Raw genomic sequence first — 14,025 nt, 5'->3', positions numbered from 1 at the left:
GTTTGGGGAACAGAGCAAGGCCATTTTGGCTGGAGGAAATTGATCAAAGGAAAATTGTGGCAGCCCAGCGAGGCACTGGAAGCAGATGTTATGGGGCCTTGAGGGCCGTGGTCTGGATGTGGGGTCATGAGAAGCCATTGGTGAGTTTCCCACAGGGAGCTGACAGCATCTGATGCTGCAGGGAAGATGGCTGGGAGTAGGGACAGCCAGGGAGGAGGCACCTGCCATGGTCCATCCACGTGAAGAGGGCAGCCTAGACCCAAGGGCGGCCCAGACCTGGGCGGAGCAGTGGAGGTGGTGATGAGTTGTCAAATTCTGGAGGAGCTGTGAAAGGTGAGCTGCCAGAATGTGCTTCCAGGTTGGCTGTGGAGGTGAGAGGGGGAAGAATTAGCCTGACTCTAAGGTTTCTCTCTTGAGAAATGGAAGGGATGAAGCTGTCATTCACAGACATGGAGAGAGGTTGGCAGAGCAGGCCTGAGGGAGATGCTTGAGATGGCTACTGGTGAGCTAAGGAAAGGTGTCGAGCAGGAAACTGGAAATCCAGGTCTGGAGGCAGGGAGAGGCAGCTGAAAATAGCAATCTGGGGGTCTGACCGGGCATGGTGGTTCACACCTTTAATCCCAGCACTTTGGGACGGTGAAACCCTGTCTCCACTAAAAATACAAAAATTTGCTGGGTGTGATGGCACGTGCTTATAATCCCAGCTACTAGGGAGGCTGAGACAGGAGAAGCGCTTGAACCTGGGAGGCGGAGGTTGCAGTGAGCCAAGATCGCACCATTGCACTCCAGCCTGGGCAACAGAGTGATACTCCCTCTGGAAAAAAAAAAAAAAGAAAGAGAAAGAAATCCGGGGTCATCTGTATTGAGATGGAGCTCCTTATCTCCTAGGCTGGCTGAGCACCCCCAGGGGCTGAGTGTCCCCTGTTTCCAGGCTGGGGAGGAGGACGAGCCAGCAAGGGAGGCTGGGATGACGCTGCCAAGGAGGTCGGGGGAGAACCAGGGAGGTCGGGGGAGTACCAGGAAGGGCTTGCAGGGGCCAAGAGGAGAATGTGTTTCCAGGAGTCTTGGGGGTCAACTGGGAACAACCACCGAGTGGACCAGCAAGGTGAGCAGTAAAGGGACCTTCGGATTTAGCCACGTGGAGGTCAGCCACTTTGACAAGGACATCATTGTCATGAGTCAGTGGGTGAACAAGTGAAGGCCGTGGGAGCCCTGAGCTTTTGTTCCACGTGGAGAAGGAGGAGGAAGTGTTTGGGTTATGAGTTGGCCCTTAAAGGAGCAGTCAGAGTCCTCCTTGGACCTTGGGAGAGGGCCCTCCGGGCAGACGGCACAGTGAGTCCAGAGGTCGGGGATGAGGTCGGAGAAGTCCCAGGCTCAGGTCGTGGCCCGCCCTGTATGTGGAAGTGGAGTCTGGATTTGACTGAGCTGGAAGGCAGGAAAGACAGGACTGGGACCCAGGGCCAAAGCCCATGGATTTGCCCTCAGTGCGTTCACTTGGCCCCTCAGCCACGCCTTCCGTCTCCATGCCAGGCCTTTGAGGTGGGCAGAGAGGGGTGAGGAAGTCCCAGCTGGGTGGCCTCTGGGAAAATGGAAGCCCCCGCAGGCCGAGAGACTACCTCAAGGTCCCCCGTGAATCAGGGGAGCCTGGGGAGAACCGTCTCCCATTCCTCTCCTTGTCCCAGTGTTCTGCAGGGAGGGGTGGTAACCAAGCTGAAGCTGCCCCCAGGGGAGCCGGCTCCCAACTGCCACCACCCCAGAGCTGGGACAAAGAGGCTTCTGTGTGCCTGTCTGCCACCCCTGCCCCCATTAAAGCAGCCTCAGACAGCAGCCTGGAGTCACTGCCACCGGCAGAGGCCGCAAGATCACAGAGCCAGGGGGAGGGCTCCTCATCTTCTAAAATAATTACTGACTTCTGTCCAAAGCACACGTCCCTCCCTGCTGGGCAGCCTGTGGGTGCCAGGGCTTGGCCATTGGACCGATGGCAAGACTGAGGCTCAGCAGAGAGCTCACGGGAGCTGCGTTGCGGGGAATGCTTGCTGTGTCGTGGGACGCACTGGGCTCTTTACCCAGCGGCCCAGTTTAGTAACTTCTCATAGTTAAGGGAGGTAAATGTCTCCATTCTCCATACCTGGGTGTGAAGGCTCCCTAACCCTAACCCTAAGGTTGCATCATCCTGAATGACTCTAGTGAGTCTCTGGCTACTCACCAGCAGCCCTGCCTTGCTCCTGCCACCCTGTGACCTTGGGGAGTCCTTACCCTCCTCTGGAAGGTCAGTATGGGGTGGGCTTGTTACCATGGACATGAAGTGAGATTGTGCACCTTTTGAAAAGTAGACTTTATTTTTTAGAACAAGTTTTCAATTTACAGAAAGATGGGGCAGATAGTACGGAGTCCCCATATGCCTGGGGCACACAGTTTCCTCTGTTATTCACATCTTACATTTTACATTAGTGGGGCACATTTGTTACAGTGTGTGCCAGTGTTGATACATTATCATGAGCTGGAGTCCACGGCTTATTCAGATTGCCTTAGTTCTTCCCTAATGTCCTTTTTCTGTACCTGGATCCCATCCAGGGTATCACATGGCCTTTAGTTGTCATGTCCCCTCTAGGATCCTCTTGTCCGGTTTTTTTTTGTTGTTTTTTTGAGCCGGAGTCTTGCTCTGTTGCCAGGCTAGAGTGCAATGGCGCAATCTTGGCTCACCACAACCTCTGCCTCCCGGGTTCAAGTGATTCTCCTGCCTCAGCCTTCCGAGTAGCTGGGACTACAGGCACACGCCAGCACGCCCAGCTAATTTTTGCGTTTTTAGTAGAGATGGAATTTCACCATGTTGGCCAGGATGGTCTCAATCTCCAGACCTCGTGATCCACCCGCCTCAGCCTCCCAAAGTGCTGGGATTACAGGCGTGAGCCACCGCGCTCAGCCGAGAGTAACTTGACTGTGGGGAACTCTGGCATCTGCTACCTTAGCCAGGGGATCAAAGTCATCACAGTGATAAATCATGTTGACTGTACTTTTGCTATGATGTGATGAAAATGGCACTTCACCTCTGAACTCTTCCTCCTCATAACCCGTAACCCCAGTCCAATCATGAGAAAAGCATCAGACAGATACCAACAGAGGGGCAGCCTACAACACACCTGACTAGCACTCCTCAAAACCGCTAAGGCCAGCCGGGCGCGGGAGCTCACGCCTGTAATCCCAGCACTTTGGGAGGTACTTTAGGATTTGTGGGTGGGTTGCTTGAGCTCAGGAGTTCACTGGTCAGCCTGGGCAACATAGTGAGACCCTTGTCTCTACAAAAAAAATTTTAAAATTAGCAGGGTGTGGTGGCGCATGCCTGTAGTCCCAGCTCCTCGAGAGTCTGAGGTGGGAGAATCGCTTGAGCATGGGAGCTCAAGGCTGTAGTGAGCTGTGAATGGCACCACCACCCTCCAGTCTGGGCCACAGTGGAAAAGTCTATCTCAAAAAAAGCAACAAACAAAAGTTACTCTGCTCCCCCTGCCCCGCCTTTTTTTTTTTGAGATGAAATCTTCCTCTGTCACCCAGGCTGGAGTGCAGTGACTCGATCACAACTCACTGCAACCTCAACCTCCCAGGCTCAAGCCATCTCCCCACTTCAGCCTCCAGCTAGGACCACAGGCACATGCCACCACACCTGTCTAATTTTGTTATTTTATATACAGACAGGGTTTCCCTATGTTGCTCAGGCTGGTACTGAACTCTGGGACTCAAGCAATCCTCCCACCTTGGCCTCCCAAAGTGCTGGTATTATAGGCGTGAGCCAATGGACCCAGCCTTCCTCCCATTTCTTTCTTTTTTTTTTTTTTTGAGACAGAGTCTCACTCTGTCACCCAGGCTGGAGTGTAGTGGCACGATTTTGGCTCACTGCTACCTCCTCCTCCCAGGTTCAAGTGATTCTCCTGCCTCAGCCTCCCAACTAGCTGAGATTACAGGCCTACACCATCATGGCTGGCTAATTTTTGTATTTTTAGTAGAGATGGAGGTTTCACCATGTTGGCCACGCTGGTCTCGAACTCCTAACCTCAAGTGATCCACCCGCCTCAGCCTCCCAAAGTGCTGGGATTCCAGGTGTGAGCCCCACGCCCGGCCTCCCTCCTTTTTCATACTGTGCTTTCTTTGGAAGGAAGTCGCTGTACACAGCCCACACTTAAGGAATGGCAAGTTATGCTCTCAGTGATGCACTTTTTAACACTTCACAAAGCCCCAGTACACAGTGTTAACCCAAGTACTGTTTTCTCATCTGTATCATTTTTATTATTCTCATCTTCCTCATTATCTGTGAGGATTAAGTGTTTAGAATGAGTAAAGAGATAAGATGTGGCCTAAGCAAGGCCTTGGTGCCATTCAGGGATTAAAGGAGATAAAACATTTAAGGCGTTGGCACGGGGCCTGGTAGTTATAAGGACTCAATAAATATCTGGTTTTTTTTTTTTTTTAAAAGTAGTTGACATCTTAACCCAAAGTAAATGAGGGTGGATGTCTACCCATAGACTTGTACACCAATATTCACTGCAGCAGATTCAAAACAACCCCAAACTGGAAACAGCCCAAATGGCCAACCATGGCCAGGTGGATCAATGCATCATTGTACATCCAGATAATGGGATACTCAGCCCTAAAAATGATGAACCACTGCTGATCCGCACGACTGCATGGCTCACGCTAGAAGCATTACACTAGTAAAAGAAGCCAGGCTCCAAAGAGCACCTACCATATGAATTCGTTTACATAAAGTTCTAGAATAGGCAAAATCGGTCCCTGCTGGAAGGAGGCAGCTCTATGGTTGCATGGAACAGGGTCAGAAGGGAGCTTAGGGGGACAGAAGAGCCAGCTGTGGAGCTGGAAATGCTTTCTTTCTTTTTTTTTTTTTTTTTTTGAGATGGAGTTTTGCTTTTGATGTCCAGGCTGGAGTGCAATGGCATGATCTCAGCTCACCACAGCCTCTGCTTCCTGGGTTCGAGCGATTCTCCTGCCTCAGCCTCCTGAGTAGCTGGGATTACAGCTGTGCGCCACCATGCCTGGCTAATTTTGCATTTTTAGTAGAGATGGGGTTTCTCCACGTTGGTCAGGCTGGTCTCGAACTCCCGACCTCAGGTGATCCCCTTGCCTCGGCCTCCCAAAGTGCTGGAATTACAGGTGTGAGCCACAGCACCTGGCCTGGAAATGCTTTCTATCAGGGGTTAGCACACTATGGCCTGAGGACCAAAAATACTTGTAAACAAGTATTCTGGGAATGCTGTTGATGTCTGCCTTCACACTACAACTGCAGAGTTGAGGAGCTGCAGTGGAGACTGCCTGGCCTGCAAAGCCCAAAATATTTACTGTCCATTTATTTATTTATTTATGAGATGGAGTCTCCATCTGTTGCCCAGACTGGAGTGCAGTGGCATGAGGTCTGCTCACTGTGCCTGTGCCTCCCAGGTTCAAGCGATTCTCCTGCCTCGGCCTCCTGAGTAGCTGGAACTATAGGTCCGTGACACCACACCTAGCTGATTTTTTTGTGTTTTTAGTAGAGACGGGGTTTCACCACGTTGGCCAGACAGGTCTCAAACTCCTGACCTCAAGTGATCCTCCTGCCTCAGCCTCCCAAAGTGCTGGGATTACAGATGTGAGCCACTGCGCCCAGCCTGCCTGACCCTTTAAAGAAAGTTTACCAACCCCTTATATTCTATGTGGGTATAGAATCTCTATCTTAACCTGGTGGGTGGTCAGACAGGTGTGTCTATGCGTTAAAAGGCTGTGAGCTGTGTAAGGCCTATGGCCTTTACTGTTTATAGGTTATATTCAATTATAACGTAAAATGAGCCAAGGTTTAGGGAGGGGAAGGGGCTTGTCCCCATCTCATCAGGAGCCCAGAACTCGGGGAACAAGGAACCTGAACTCTGAATCCCTTGCAAGGCCCTACCCTTACGACATCTAGTCACTTCTCCTCTGTAGCTATTTCTTTAATGAAGACAGAATTCATTCATTCATTCATTCATTCATTCATTCATTCATTTTTGAGACAGAGTTTTGCTCTTATTACCCAGGCTGGAGTGCAGTGGCGCAATCTCGGCTCACTGCAACCTCCGCCTCCCAGGTTCAAGCCATTCTCCTGCCTCAGCCTTCCAAGTAGCTGGGATTACAGGTGCCCACCACCATCCCTGGCTAATTTTTTAGTATTTTTAGTACAGACAAGATTTCACCATGTTGGCCAGGCTAGTCTTGAACTCCCTACCTCAGGTGATCCGCCCACCTTGGCATCCCAAAGTGCTGGGAGGTGTGAGCTCTGCAACTCTGCACTGCACTCCCGCCCGACCTGAAGGCAGCATTTAGAGATGTCATTAGGCCGAGCTATGGGGACAGGACCTCAAGATACCTCAGTTGACCTCATTAAGCAAGTAAAGATGCTGAGGCCCCCAACACTTGATCTAGCTCTATCATACCTCTTGGCCACATGGCCTTTTGTCCCTGCTGGTAGACAGAGGCAGTGCATACACAGCATCCCAAAGTATGCAGTAGGGGCTGTAATAATGCCATGGACCTGCTGCAGTGCAGTTTAAGGACACAAAAGGGTGCTGGTTTTGGAGGCAGGTTGACAGGCCCCTTCCCATCCCATAACTGCCACTTCCAGGCCACTTGACTGGGAGGCAGTGGTTCAACTTCTCCAGGCCTCTTTCTTCATCCAAGAAGGGATGACAAATGAGGCCATCTCAGGGCATGACAAGTGCCATGAAATAAATGAAGCAGGGAGATGTGAGCGAGAGCAGCTGCCCGGAAGGATGGCTTTAGCCAGAAGAGTTGGCTGACCTTCGCTCTGCGCAAGAAGGCTGAGGAGGAGCCAGCACAGGGGATCTGGAGTGGGGGTGGGGTGCTGGGTAGAGGAACAGAAAATCCAGAAGCCCTTCTCGGGCTTCCACCTTCCTCGCCTTCGACACCCCCTCCCCTGCCCCGGCCTGGGTCCACCCTCCCCATCACCAAGGAGCAGAGACTGCCCAGACCAGAGCAGGGCCACTGGGTGCACAGGCTCTGGGGCCTTGCTGAGTCCCAGCCCCTTTACCTCAGCCCAGCCACTATGCAGTGACACCCTTCAGCCTGTCCTGAGGCGTCTGTGTGCCAGGAGGTATAGCTGCCACCTGTCCCCACCTGCCCTCCCGCCCTTATCACCAGGAACTTGCAGGTGCCTGCTTGAAGCTGTGCTGCCCCCACCCCCACCGCCCCTCCTGTGCTTGGCACCTGTGATGGGTACCACAGGGCCTCTGGAAAGTCTGCGTCCAGCGGCTGCCCCTCACCCCGGCCCGGACGTCAGGATTGCACATTCACAGTGACTCGCGTGCTTACTTTTGTCCCTTCAACCACAAGTCTCACCCAGGAGGCATCCAGGGGCTTTTCTGCAGTCTCTACAGTACCCCAAGACCCTGGTCCCCTGTCACCAGGGGGCTGAGGGCACCAGCAGAACTCAGAACCTCGGACAACCAGTTGACACAGACAAACTAAGTCTGGGGAGGGGTTTATCTGAAGCCCCATGAGCCAGGGGGCTGCACGTGTCATCACTCACAGCCGCCTTCATCCTCTGCTGGATTTTACAGTGTTCCCATAGACATGAGTTTAGTGTCTGACATGTTTCTGTCCCTAGAGCTTATCACACAGTAGTCCTTTGTGGAGTGTTGCTTAGTTGATTGACTAAATGACAGCAACAATAATATGGCCTGAGGCTTACTATGTGCCAAGCACTGCACTTACTAGTGCTCTACTGAGTTCTAAATAGGTGCCAGGAGCTGGGATGCAGCCACAAACAAGAGACTAAAGCCCTGGCCATGGTGGAGCCGACCTCCTTGTTGGGGGAGAAAATACACCAGCAAAAGAGCAGTCAGAGGTGCTGAGTGCTTGGAGAACAATATACATAGGAGATCAGAAATGCTGGAAGATGAGGTGGTTACAATTTTCCATCAGGTGTCCAGGGAGGACATTTGAGTAAACATCTGAAGGAGGTGAGGAAGTAAGCTGTGTTGCATCTTAGGAAAGAATGTTCCAGGCAGAGGGAACAGCAAATGCAAAGACACAGAGGCATACAAGGGAAAGGGGATAAAGTAAGCCTGGGCTGCAGTGAAAGAGGAGAGTGACGGGAGGTGGCATGGGGTGGAAGCCTCAGTTTCCACCTCTATAAAGTAGGAATAAAAATGCTTCCAATTTCCAGAAAATGGTGAGAATTCATTTAGCCTGTAAAGCACTTGTGCTTGGCATTGAGAAAGTGCTCATAAATGTTAGCATCATTCCCTTTTATTTTATTTTTTTTTCAAGACAGAGTCTCACTCTGTTGGCCAGGAAGGAGTGCAGTGGCACAATCTCGACTCACTGCAACCTCCATCTCCTGCTCAAGCAATTCTCCTGCTTCAGCCTCCTGAGTAGCTGGGATTATAGGCGTGTGCCACCACACCTGGCTAATTATTGTATTTTTGGTAGAGACGGGGTTTCCCCATGTTGGCCAGGCTAGTCTCGAACTCCTGACCTCAGGTGATCCGCCCGCCTCGGCCTCCCAAAGTGCTGGGATTACAGGAGTGAGCCACCGCGCCCAGTCACGTCATTCCCATTTTACAAGAGGAAGCTGGGCCCAGAGAGGCTAAATAACATATGCAACGTCACAGCTAGTGAGTGCCAGAACTGGAATTTGAGTCCATATCTACTGAACCCTCAAGTGAGTGAATGGTGTTGGAGTCTCTGAGGGCACCCTACTCAAGTTCCGAACAGATTGAGAACAGAAACAAGGAAAAGGCTGCTGGAGACCAAATGATCATGTTTATTGCTGATAAAAGCTGGAGGGGTGGGGGTGGAGCAGCGAGGCTTCTATCTGCAGGTAAGGTACTTTCTTTCTTTTTTTTTTTGAGACGGGATCTCACTCTGTCGCCCAGGCTGGAGTACAGTGGTGCGATCTCAGCTCACTGCAACTTCCGCCTTCCAGGTTCAAGTGAGTCAACTGCCTCAGCCTCCCAAGTAGCTGGGACTACCGGTGCCTGCCACCACGCCTGGCTAATTTTTGTAATTTTAGTAGAGACGGGTTTTCACCATATTGGTCAGGCTAGTCTCAAACTCCTGACCTCAAGTGATCTGCCGGCCTCAGCCTCTCAAAGCGCTGGGATTACAAGTGTAAGGCACTGCACCTCAAGGTACTTTCTTTCTAACACCAAACCCAGAAGGACATTGCTCCAGTTCCAGGCAGCACCGGTGCAGGCTTCCCTATGTGGGGCAGAGAGAAGGGCACAGCCAGCTCCTAATAGGGAAAGGTTGGACTGATCTGGGCATGCCCAGTTTATGCTCTCCAGACTCTCCAGGCACACGAGTCTTGGCATCTCCCCTGGGGCACAGCAAGTGACAGGCAGGAGTGTTATGCCTGAGGTTCCATGTTCAGGGAAGAAAACATCCCAACTAGAGAAGAAGGGACACCTTCCCTTCCTAACAAATGAATGAGCAGGCAAGTGAGTAGATGAATGAGTGATTCTGATTGGGGGGGTGCAGGGATGTCCCTTCACTCACCCTCTTCTTGTCCACAGTTGCAGGGGCTCTCATTGCTGACTTCTTGTCTGGCCTGGTACACTGGGGTGCTGACACATGGGGCTCCGTGGAGCTGCCCATTGTGGGGAAGGTGAGTATGTTGACCTAACCATGTCCTCAAGAAGGAGGTTGGGCTGTATGGCCTTGGGTGAGTCCTCTTTCTTCTCTGAGACTATTTCCCTGTCTGAAAGATGGGAACCATCATTCCAGCCTGTCCCTTACCCCTGTCCTGCAAGACTAGAACAGGAGTCCTTGGGATTTTGGAAGCAAAAGCGTCAGGCTTGCAATGGTCCAAGAGTTTAGATATGTGCCTGCCTCACCAGAACCCCTGAATTTGGGGGTGTCTTGCTTTTCCGTTGTCTCCCCTGCTGCTCCTTGCTGTTTTAACTTCATTTTATCCTGTATTAGTCACACTTTTTTGGTTTTGACAGAAAATCTAAACTGGCTTAGGCAAACAAGAGTACTGATTGATGTAACTGAAGATTTCAGGGTTAGAGCCAAATTAAGGTATAGCTGCATCCAGTAGGACAAAGAGACCACATTCTTCAGGCTCTGTCTTCCTCCATCTCTTGTCTCTACTTTCCCATCATGAGGTGGCCAGTGTGTGTGGTTTCTCACCGCCCAGAGACCCATCCTTCCAGCTTCCAGGAAAAGAGAACTGTCCTCCCGGGAGAACAGCATTTCTCCTTCCCGTAGTTTCTGACAACTGAAGTCCCATGGCTCACTCCCATTGGCCCAGATTGGGTCATGTGCTGGGCCATCAGGCAGTCACTGGCCAGAGGGAGGAGATGCTGTGATTGGCCGGGCCTGGTCACATGTTCTTTCTCAGCCAGGGGGCGGGGTCAGCCCTGTCTGAAGAGCTTGGACTAAGGAGGGGAGGCTGTTACCCCAGGAGGTGCAGGGTGTCTGGAGGGTCCCACCTGTTACTTGGAGGGACCTCCTCAACTGCCTTGGGTTGGGGAGTAAAGGCAGAGGTTGTCTCCAAGCCCCCTCACAGCACAGGTAGGGAGACTGAGGCCCAGAGGCAGACAGTGCCAACCCAGAGTCCCTCCAGGGTCATTTCGGCTCATCTCCCCAAAGGCTGGATGGGGTCTGTGTCCAGCAGTGGGCGGGGCGGGAATGTTCAGGCATCCTGGGTGGAGGGAACTTAGGAGCAAAGGTGGGAGGTGAGCCCAAGGTGAGTGTGTTTAGGGGGCCGTGGAGAGCAGCTAACCACCTTAGGCTGACTGCTGGGGCTGTGTCCCCCTCAACTCCAGGCTTTCATCCGACCCTTCCGGGAGCACCACATTGACCCGACAGCTATCACACGGCACGACTTCATCGAAACCAACGGGGACAACTGCCTGGTGACACTGCTGCCGCTGCTAAACATGGCCTACAAATTCCGCACGCACAGCCCTGGTGAGACGCCCAACTAGTGGTGGGCTAGGAGGGGGTTTTGGGGGCAGAGGCCCACCCCCAGGAGCCTTCTGGGGCTTATGTGTTTGGCTCCTTATGGTGTTTTAAAAGAGTTTTCATTCGTTGTCTTCATGTAAAATCAGGAAAGCTGACGTAAAGATCGGGGTTTCTAGCTTCTCTTGCACAGTCTGCTCTGGCCCCTCTGGGTCCATGTTGCCACCTGGCCTCACTGGGTGAGAGCTGAGCTGCAGCCACTGCCTTTAACAGGACGCGTCTTTCTAGTTTACCAACGTCCCCATATTCATTTGTGTTACCTGCCTGGCAGGGCTTCTGGGGTTTTACTACTGTGGCCTAGTGGAAAACATCTAGGCTGTGAAAACAGGGCCTGCCTATTTTTAGAGAGACTTGTCCCAAAGTAAGTGATTTCACCACTCTGAGCCTCAGTTGCCTTATCTGTCAGATGGAGGTAGAGTGGGGCCTGGTCCTGTTCCGGCACCTTAACGCCCATTGGTTCTTCAGGCAGCCTCCCGTGGGTAGAGGTGCTGAGGATGTGTAGTGCCATGTAGTGGGTGCTGTGGCACCCTGCCCATCCCCTTCCCTGGGGGTGCACCCATCCCCTGCTTCTGTGAGAGGTGGCTGCTGACAGCTCCCAGCTTCTCCAGGGATGGAGGGGAGGTGCCACCTCTCCCCTTGGGATAAGGCTGGAGCCAGTGACTAAAATGCCTCCGAAGCAGTCCTTTTGCCTCTGAGTGGGTCTAATTCTAAAGAGCCTCAGAGCTCCTTGCAGGAACAGGCTGAGATAGGACACCCACCCCATCTTCGCTCTGCTCTTCCCCTGCCATATATTGCTTCCCTCCCTCCCTTTGAGGTTTTTTCCTGCAGGCTCCCTTGATAAATCACATATACAAGAACCTGTTTCAGGCTCCGCTTCTAGGGAACCTGGGTGAAGTCATCATTCCCATTTTCCTGATGGGGAAACTAAGCCTCTAAGAGGCGGAGTCACCGACCCTAGCTCATACCACCAAGAAATGTCGGCAGGGGTCGGAACCCAGCTCCAGCTGACTGCAGTCCACATTCCTAGCCATTGCCGTGCTTAAACGCCATTGTCCCATTACGCCATTATGCCTGCTTCCTGAGCAGGAGGAAAGCCTGAAGCCCAGGGCTGCACCTGAGCTCTCCTGTGACCCTGCAGGGGGTGGGAGAGAATCCTGGGTGCTTGCCCAGTGCAGGAGCCACCCAGGGGCAGGTGGTAAGGGCCTGTTGGGGTGGGTTCCCCATCCCGAGTGACAGCTGTGCCAGCCCCCCTCTCCCCAACCTGCAGAAGCCCTGGAGCAGCTATACCCCTGGGAGTGCTTCGTCTTCTGCCTGATCATCTTCGGCACTTTCACCAACCAGATCCACAAGTGGTCACACACATACTTTGGGCTGCCACGCTGGGTCACTCTCCTGCAGGACTGGCATGTCATCCTGCCACGTAAACACCATCGCATCCACCACGTCTCACCCCACGAGACCTACTTCTGCATCACCACAGGTGCGGCCACCGGTGGCGTGGAATGGGCTTTCCCCACCCCAACCACTGCACCATCTTCGGGGTCAGAGGGGCAAAGACCACAGCGGGAGGTCACACAGTCCTTGCCCTCTGGAACAGTTTCTCAGTTCGTGCATTTATTGAGCACCTGCTGTGTGCCAGGCACTATTCTAGGTGCTGAGGACACAGTAAATAAGACAGACAAAGCCCTCTCCCCCGACTTCATGGCATTGTGATTCCAGCCACCCATCATCCCGTATTTATTAAGTACCTACCACATGCCACAGTGCTCTGGGCTTAGGCTCCTGCAGCAAACAAAATAGCATGAATCAGCTGGGTGCAGTGGCTCACACCTGTAATCCCAGCACTTTGGTAGGCCAAGACGGGTGGATCACTTGAGGTCAGGAGTTGGAGACCAGCCTGGCCAACATGGTGAAACCCTGTCTCTACTAAAAATACAAAACAAAAATTAGTTGGGCGTGGTGGCAGGCACCTGTACTCCCAGCTACTCAGGAGGCTGAGGCAAGAGAATTGCTTGAACCTGGGTGGCGGAGGTTGCAGTAAGCTGAAATCACACCACTGCACTTCAGTCTGGGTGACAGAGCGAAACTGTCTCCAAAAAAAAAAAAAAAAAAAAAAAAAAGCACAGATCCTTGCCCTTGTGGCATTCACCACTTAGTGAGGGAGCTGGAACGAATTAATAAAATATGTAATGCAGCTAATGGTGCTAACTGCTATGGAGGAAAATAAAGCAGGGGCTGGGAGAAGGAATTGGGGGACTTTACCTCTTAGATGGGGTGGTCAGGGAAGGTGACACTTGAACAAAGAACCTGAGGAGCTGAGGGCCAAAGCTGTGCAGACCTCTGTGGCAGGCACTCTAGGCAGCAGGAACAGTAGGTGCCAAGGCCCTGAGGCTGGCCTGTGCTTGCTTGGTGTGTTTCCGGAATGGCAGAGGCTCCTGACCGGAGTGGAGTTGGGGGCAGAGCAATGGAAGAGGGAGGAGAGAAGTGTGGGAGGGCCCTGCAGATAGATGGGCACAGATTAGAGCAAAGGAAACAGGAAGCACGCAGGCCAGAAGCAGGAACATGCCCGGTGCAGTGGAGGAAGGGAAAGGAGGCCCACATGCCATGCTCAGTAAGCGGCCAGTGCGAAAGTGGTGAGGTGAACAGGGGGTTTCTCTGGGGCCAGCTGGGCTGCTTTCAAGGTATCAGGTCGGGCCACCTCAGGCCTAACTCCCAGCGTCTCCATATGCGCCTTTAGGAAACTCATAAACCTCCCTGGGGACTGCTTTTCTTCTCACAAAGGAGGACTGCAGCCCCCTTCTTCATATATCACCTTCTTAGGGCCATAGTGGGAATGGCAAATGCAGTGTTTGGCGTATAGTAAGTACTTGATAAATTACAGCTACTATTTTTCTTGAAGTCTTTCTGGAAACAGAATTGAGAACCACAAAAAAAAATTCTTTTTCATGTTCTCAACTTGTGCTCCTCAGAGGGCAGGTGGAGGGATTAGAATTTAGGCTATTTAAGAGATGGGTTAACTAC

General features: G+C 52.4%; 1 protein-coding gene across 1 annotated transcript in view; it reads left to right on the top strand.

Annotated features, from left to right (window-relative positions):
• Window positions 1–14,025, top strand: part of LOC111521037 (transmembrane protein 189) — a 29,477-nt gene that overhangs the window by 12,886 nt on the left and 2,566 nt on the right. Inside the window, exons 3-5 of the mRNA XM_023184183.2 lie at window positions 9,552–9,643; window positions 10,809–10,953; window positions 12,272–12,484. Coding sequence (XP_023039951.1) covers window positions 9,552–9,643; window positions 10,809–10,953; window positions 12,272–12,484 — 450 coding nt within the window. The remainder of the gene's footprint in view (window positions 1–9,551; window positions 9,644–10,808; window positions 10,954–12,271; window positions 12,485–14,025) is intronic.

The sequence above is a fragment of the Piliocolobus tephrosceles genome, chromosome 20, assembly GCF_002776525.5.
Source record: "Piliocolobus tephrosceles isolate RC106 chromosome 20, ASM277652v3, whole genome shotgun sequence".
Classification (NCBI taxonomy): domain Eukaryota; kingdom Metazoa; phylum Chordata; class Mammalia; order Primates; family Cercopithecidae; genus Piliocolobus; species Piliocolobus tephrosceles.
Note: the sequence above shows the minus strand (reverse complement) of the source record. Positions and strands in the feature narration are given on the sequence as shown.